At 38.5% G+C, this 7,822-nt stretch overlaps 1 protein-coding gene across 1 annotated transcript; it reads right to left on the reverse strand.

Moving 5' to 3' along the window:
- Positions 1–2,378: 2,378 nt before the first annotated feature.
- LOC149834389 (GATA zinc finger protein) lies at positions 2,379–4,120 on the reverse strand. Its single transcript, XM_090010099.1, has one exon. The coding sequence runs from the start codon at positions 2,996–2,998 to the stop codon at positions 2,600–2,602; it is 399 nt and encodes a 132-aa protein (XP_089866225.1). The 5' UTR covers positions 2,999–4,120; the 3' UTR covers positions 2,379–2,599.
- Positions 4,121–7,822: the final 3,702 nt, after the last annotated feature.

The raw sequence follows: 7,822 nt of genomic DNA on the forward strand, positions 1-7,822 counted from the left end.
ATGATAATTATATCATAGGTCAACCTGAATCTAAAGAGAAAAAATGCAAGACAATTAGTTAATTGTGGTAGTAACAAGGATACGAGAGATGTAATAACAACTCAAATGTATAATGATTTGTCACACAATAAGTATATTTGATGACTTTGTTACTTGTTGCATGAGTTTTATGATTACAATTACATGAGTAGCAAAAGTCTTTTAATAAAATCTATATTTTATATGTTCTTGATTGATAACATTATATATTTAACTTATATTATTGTCTTTAAAAGCAAAGACAATGATGTCCCACCATAAATATTATATTGTATTCGAAGAGCGGGCGAGAGACATCAACGACTCTTGAAAGACATATTAACCACACAAGCACAAATATAGTGGAACAACAAACAGATTATTCACCAACTTTGAAGAAGTTGTTAGCCGATTGTAGGAGATATGCCAAAGAGAAGGTGAGTGCAACAACAAGAGGTACACTCAGGAGCAACTAGACGATGTTTGAGGGGATGCTGCATTTCTCTTGTCGGGTTACTCTTTCTAGCTTTTTGATTTTTTATAATATTTTGATGTATTTTCGTGTTGGGATGATATACACTTTTTAGAGCTAGGGTGGGTGGTTGACATACTATATGACTTGCTTTTAGTTTTGATGACTCGGTACCTTCTCACATAATATGATACTTTGTAATATTGTTTCATTGATAAGATTTTGGTTTTTTGTATATTATGATACTCTCTTATATAGTTGATTTTGAATGCATGAGAAGGTTTATTTTAGAATCAATAAAAAATTATGATTTTCTATATATGTTTGGTATTTTAAATAAATAAATATATGTATGAGCAAGTTCATTTTTTAATGAATGAATGTATGAGTATGTTCATTTTGGAATGAATGAATGAATGAATGGATGAATTTGTGTGTGTATGTTTATACATAAGCATATTCATTTTGATTGAATGAATCTATGAGCATATTTATTTTTAAATGAATGAATAGATGAATGTATGAGTATGTTCATTTTTTAATGAATGGATGAATGCATGTATTAATGTATGCATGAACATATTCATTTTGAATGAATATATGAGCATATTTATTTTTTAATGAATGAATACATGAGTAAGTTTATTTTTTGAATAAATGGATGATTAAATGAGAAAGTTCATTTTTGAATTAATGAAATAAATGAATGTATGTGCAAGTTTATTTTTTAATGAATAAAATAAAAAAATGTATGGGCAGCTTCATTTTGAATGAATGAATGAATACATGAGTAAGTTTATTTTTTGAATAAATGGATGATTAAATGATAAAGTTCATATTTTTGAATTAATGAAATAAATGAATGTATGTGCAAGTTTATTTTTTAATGAATAAAATAAAAGAATGTATGGACAGCTTCATTTTGAATGAATGAATAAATATATGAGCATGCTCAATTTTTTAATGAATGAATGAATGTAAGTATAAGTAAATTCATTTTTTAATAAATGAATGTACGAGCAAGTTTAGTTTTTAATGAATAAAAGTTTATTAATTTATATTTTTTATTTTCTATTATTTTTTTTTTAAATTACATAAATTTTATACTATATTGGTATATGGATCCAAATCAAGATCTATATTTAAAGCGAAAATTCATAATTTTTTTACATAGGTTCATGATTGGATCCAATATGATACCCATTATAACATTTACTTTACATAAGTTTTAGATTTTTTTGGTATTTAGATCTAATTCAAGATTTATATTCTAAATTAAAATCCATAATAAATATGTCAAAATACTCATATGATAAAGAGGATTGAGTCATACGATTTTGAAACAAAGTTATTTGACCCATTATCCATGTTGTTGTTTACACAACATAAATCAAATGTTGAATATAAGGAATACAACTTTTGTGTATAGTCGAAACAAATGCTAGACTAAGCATAATTGTTACATAAGATACAAAATTTTGTTGAATCTTGGACAAGCAATCAAAGACCCCCCTAATGGCCCGCAGGACAGGATGCTGCACGGTTGCCTCACACATTGGACCAACCCATAGCATGTGGTTGATGCACTTATTATACAGAAAGAAAAAAAACAAGTAGAAGGCAAGGATGAGAGAGAGAGAGAGTACCGTTTATCAAGTGTTGCCGGTTGTCAAAAATTCGCTGCCGAGAGAAATTGGGGCATTTGGTGGCAAAAATTTGGCAGTCCTACCTGTGCCAAGCTGAAGGGCCAGGTTCGAATCCCTCTGCCACATGGGGCTTAAGCAGGGGTCTGCCTAACCCAGCTTGCCTTTTAAAATAAAAAAATTGGCAGTCCTTTGAAAAAGAATGAAAACTGTGGTCGTTATAATAATTTAAAACAAAAAGTTGGGAATTGGGAAATTATCCGGTTAACAAAAAAAAGGCACAAAAGAATAAAAATACACATGATATCAATCTTCAATAATTTCACATTCCAAATCACGAAGACAGTTGATAAGAAAAGTGAGAAAACAAGATCTAAGTCACACACTAACTCCAATCTTTTTCACGATCAAGACCACGAAAAAGAATACCTGGGGAAAAGGAAAAACCAAAAACAAAAACAGGAACTCACTTGGAACTCCGCCTCCGAGCGAACATCACGTAAACCGCGGCCGCCACCAAGACGACGCCAAGGGCGCCGCAGACGACGCTGGCGACAAATAGAACCTTCGCCGTCCGGCCGGCTCCGTCGGGCCTCCTCCTCACCGGAAAGAAGGGCACCGATCCCGACGACGCGTTTCCCGCCGGTGGCCGGAGCGCCGCGTCGGTGTCGAGGCCCTCCGGCAGAGCGACGTCGGAAGAGTTCGTGAAGAAGGTGACCGTCGACGGCGAGACGACCGCCACCGGTCTCTGGTACGGCAGCCCGTGCATCGAAGGCCGGATATCTCTCGCTCTCGGCACTGCCGGTTGCCGGAAAAGAAGCAGCAGCAGGAAGAGGAGAACCGGAGTCCAAGCGCGTCCCGCCATTCCGAAATGAGCAAAAATTTCGGAGGGTTTGTCGCCTCAGATTTCTTCTTCTTGGGATTTCTGAATTTCTGCTTCGAGATACAGTAAAATCTTTCTGGGGTTTGTATCTATCTTTGAGGCAGTAGAAACCCGACGGAGAGGAAACTAAAGAGTCTTCTCTTACTGCAATTCTTCTCCGAGTACGGTAAAGATGCGATTTTTCTTCGGAATCTCTCTTTTTTCTCTCTGAAATCTGCTTCCAACCGCCACAATGGAAAGAAATCCTAGTTGTATCTTCTTTCCAACACTCTCTGATCCGATTTCTCTGTACGGAAACGGTGGAAGGATTCTGAAATTCACCTTCTTCGGTGAAACTTTGAGAATTCAACCTAATTTCAGCAATTTTCTGGCGGAGTTTCGCTACTAAAGGAGTGGGAGCCAAAAATTTCCCTTCTTCCGATGGTTCTACCCTGTAGATTCGGAAACTGCGAAGAAATTCTGGATTTTGATTTTCACCTACTACCAAAAACGCCCCCGGTTTCGCTCGAGAACTATTGCAATCCTAGCCGCAGTTTGACTTCAGAGTATCATACAAGGACGATCTGCTTCCAATTTTCTCCTGAAATTCCTCGTTTGTATAACCATAATCCTCTTCCTTGGGCAAAACTCGCGGATCCGTCTTCGTCTTCTCCTGCTTCCGAATTCAGCAAGACCCGCTCGTCTTTCTTTGGAACTCTGCCTCTTCTATGAAGGAACAAAGAAAAACGAAAAAAATCAGAATAATTCCGTCCTTCAACGAGCTTTCCCCAGAAAAAAAAAATCGATTTTCCCTCTCCGTACTCGCCGACCCGCAGCTAAGCCTCTCAGGAACAGTGAAACACTAGAAATTCTTTATCTTTCTTGCTAAATCTCACCCACGATTCAACTTAAAAACCTCAGTTCTTCCCTTCGCGGATCTTCCAGGAAATACTGCAAAAAAATGCACACTCGGAATTCTTCAATTGTTCTGCATCTCTTCACATCTATCCTCCCTTATGAGATTAAAGCCAAAAACAAGAAATGTGAAAACCTTCAGCGGAAAAGCAAAATTGAAATCTCGGATTTCCCTTTAGTTATTCACTTATTCCTTCTCTGCAAGCGAAAATTTCTTGATATTTATCAGAAAAAAAACGATTTCTCCCTTACTGCCGCCTTACCTACAAGAGAAAATTCGCAGAAATTCACCCAAAAAGAAGAAAAAAATTTGAATTTCTTCCTTCACACCGTTTCCTTTGTCCAGCGCCTTCGTTTTCCGAAGGAACAGATTTGCAGTCTCTCCATAATCTGATCAAACTTTTCCTTCCTTTCGTGCACTCGAAATCCACTTCGAGAGTCCTCCGTTTCCTGGCTTTTGTTTTCCCACAAACGCTGGAAATGCCCCTGTCCTCTCAGTCCATAATCTGATCACAAGACACGTTCGCTTCCCAGCTTTCTTTTTTTTGACGGACGGTTTGTTTGTGTTTTATAGTAATTTGGTTTCACTGATCTAGGGAATGGCAGTGAACTGGGGCGGGGCTTGGGACAAGGTCTCCATCTCCGCCCCGTATTAAAATTTCACCTTGCATCCTTGCCTCCATCCCTGCACCGGTTTTGATTTTAACGTTCATTCTCGCTTTCATCCTCGTTCATGTCGTCCATACTTGGTTCAAACGGACAGGGCGAGACGGGGCGGGGACCCATTTTTTCTCGGTCCACAATCATCCTTAAAGAGTATTTTAGTATTTTACTAACGAGGATCGGGGATGGGGCAAGGCAGTGCAAGACGGGGCGGGGACCCATTTTTTCTCGGTCCACAATCATCCTTAAAGAGTATTTTAGTATTTTACTAACGAGGATCGGGGATGGGGCAAGGCAGTGCAAGACGGGGCAGGAGAAAGCGTAAGTCCATTCTCGCACGGGTTTTGATTTTAACCTCCATCCTAATTTCATATCCTCCATTCAAACGGGGCGAGACGGGGGAGGGCCCGTTTTCTTCAGGTCCACTGCCATCTTTACACTCATCCCTAAGTCATCCCCCCTATTCATATTAATTTGGTTTCACGTTATCAAATCTGACTTGAAAGATGGATTCAGCGCAGTTGATTTAATAAGAATCTACCTTTAGCTTGTATTTTCTTAGGAAAAGGTGTTTTTTAAAATCATAAAATCTTGTGCCTTCTCTGTCATTGACTTTTGAATTGCTAAAGAAATCCCACAAACAAGTTGAATTTTGGCGTTTCCAGCGTTGATCTTTACTAAATGGACGATTCTGATCACATTTATGGAATCCGAATCTGATCAAAACTATGTGTAACAATGAAATCCTAAAGAGGGGTACGAATCCGATCTCCCTTTAAGGGTTCCGTTTGCAGTACCTCCTCTGTGATTTCCTTTTCCCCGGATTTATAACCGGACCCCAAAACGGGAACTGTTTTCATGAGAAAAAAAGGGTTCAGCGTCTATTTTGGGCTTCTTTTTTCACGTGAAAACAGTTTCGCATGTTTGTTTTGCTACTGTGAGCCCCTCAGAAATGCACTCTCGTCGATGTATTTTTGCGAAAATCTGGGGTTTTCCGTGACATGCAAACAGGCCCTAAAGCTAAGAGGCTTTACTTAGGAGAGGTCAACGCTGTCTGCTGCATCATTTTATGGTAAAAAGTGGCATAAAATGGACTTTAAGGGGTGTTTGATTGCGCAAACAATAGTGGTCTAGTGAGAGAGAGAGAGAGAGAGCATAGTGACAAAAGTTTAAAATGGCAAAATATGGAAAGCCAAAACTCACGATTTTTAAAATCTCATATTTTCGGTAAATATTGGCAATGAAAAATAAATAATATATATAAAATATTTTTTTACAAGAAAGTATGAATGCAAATATTTAAAAATAAAAACACCTGCTTTTTTCATGATAAATAGCTGATAAAAACATAAATATCATGTTTAAACTATCATATTTATGTTTTTGACAAAAAAAACTCGTGAGAATTTACTGTTTTTAACTTTCAAGTAATTTATTAAGATATTTTCATGAGATTTTCATAAATCTTGAGACAGTGAACAAGAAGCATATGCAATAGCAATAATTGAACCACCAACGGGGCTCCGCGAGGTTGGTAGTCAATGCGCGTCTCTCTGCAGGTGGACGTTTCAGGTTCAAAAACCAGGGTACGTTGAATAATAAATGGTGGGGTATGCCTAACCCCAGCTTGCCTTTCAAACAAAAAAAAATAACAATAATTGTTGAATCACAAATTTTCAATTTCTAACCTGCTCCGGTTCTCAAGGTAGTGGTTAGGGATGGCAGTGGACCGGGGGAAAGCGGGCCCCGCCCTGCCTCGCCCCGTTTGGACCGGGGATGAAGGGTATGAAACGGGGATGGAGGCGGGGACTAAGGTTAAAATCCATCTCCGTTCAGGGATGGACGTACACTTTTCTCCGCCCCGTCCCCGCCCCATCCCCATCACTTTTCCCCACAATATCCCTGCCTCATCCCCGTTTGAACCGGGGATGGAGGACATGAAACAGGGATGAAGGCGGGGGAGGTTAAAATCCATCCCCGCCCGGGATGGAGGTTCTAATCTTGAGGCGGGGCGGGGGTGGAGACCTTGTCCCCCGCCCCACTGCCATCCCTAGTAGTGGTTGCTCACGAGTCACCTAGGATGCCAACAAAGAAATTTCATTATTAACCGTGTTTGGTGGCCCCATTTAGATGGCTACAATCCATGGTCATGAAAAAAATGGCATCTCTATGTTGGGACTTTGTTGCTGTCCCTGCTTCCTTCTTCATGCATTGGTAGAGTCAATTAATTATCATCATGGCCCTTTCTCATTTGCAACTTGGATGCTGCTAGCTTGTGTGTATGGTCAATTATTCACAACACCTTTATCTTTAAGAGCCATAGATTTTCTAAATGTTCAAAAATAACATCACATGCACTATAAATGATGAGATATTCAGAGATAGAGCATAGTTGCCAGTCGGAGAAGCTAAAGCAGGAAGCGAGGCATTTTCAAAATTTTAGAAAGCGGGAAGCGTGGGATGACTTAAAAACGAACCAAGAATTGTCGAACTGGAAGCTGACATAAGAAGCGAGGAAAAAATAAAAAAAAAGTAAGAAAAATAAAAAAAAACACAAAAAGTTAAAAATATAAGAAAAAGCGAGCTTTCCTTAAATGAAAAGTGCGCTTTTCCTAAATTGAGAAGTGTGCTTCCTAATTTTTTTTTACGATTTTCCGCACATTTCGAAAGTGTCACGTTTTGCGCTTTCGAAACGCGTTTCTGGAAGGCATGCTTCCACATATTGTATGGTGCTTTCGGTAACTCTAAGAGAGAACGTTGGTTTTCTTTAGGGCATAAAACTGTGAGTACATCTGCAAACATTTCGAAGTTGTGATTTTTGGATCACTGAGTCTTTTGTTCCAAGAAAGGGAGTCATCGAATCAAAACTCCATGTCTCTCTTTCTCATAGAGCTGCGGAATTATTTTGTTTTTTGGAGATTTCTCTCATACAAGGGGTCCATTTTTTCATGTTTGTAAGGAGGGTGAGACAGAATTTCATTTGAGGTGTTTGTACTGGGTTCGAGCCTCAGTCCAACTGAACCCACTATAAGATAAACCATACAAGGGTCCTCTAAAAATTTACATGAACCAGTCATGAATCATGCTCGATAAAATAATAATTTTTAACTTTTTTACATTGAAATTTTGTTGATCTTAATTGGAACTGAAGTCAGACCTGGCTCTTTAGTATGAAATCCTGCAAACCATACCCCTGCTCTATATACTAATCAGATCCTTTGAGTCTGACCTGGATTTTAATCGGACCTC

Source organism: Nuphar pumila, chromosome 6 (genome assembly GCF_984573655.1).
Source record: "Nuphar pumila chromosome 6, dmNupPumi1.hap1.1, whole genome shotgun sequence".
Taxonomy (NCBI): Eukaryota; Viridiplantae; Streptophyta; class Magnoliopsida; order Nymphaeales; family Nymphaeaceae; genus Nuphar; species Nuphar pumila.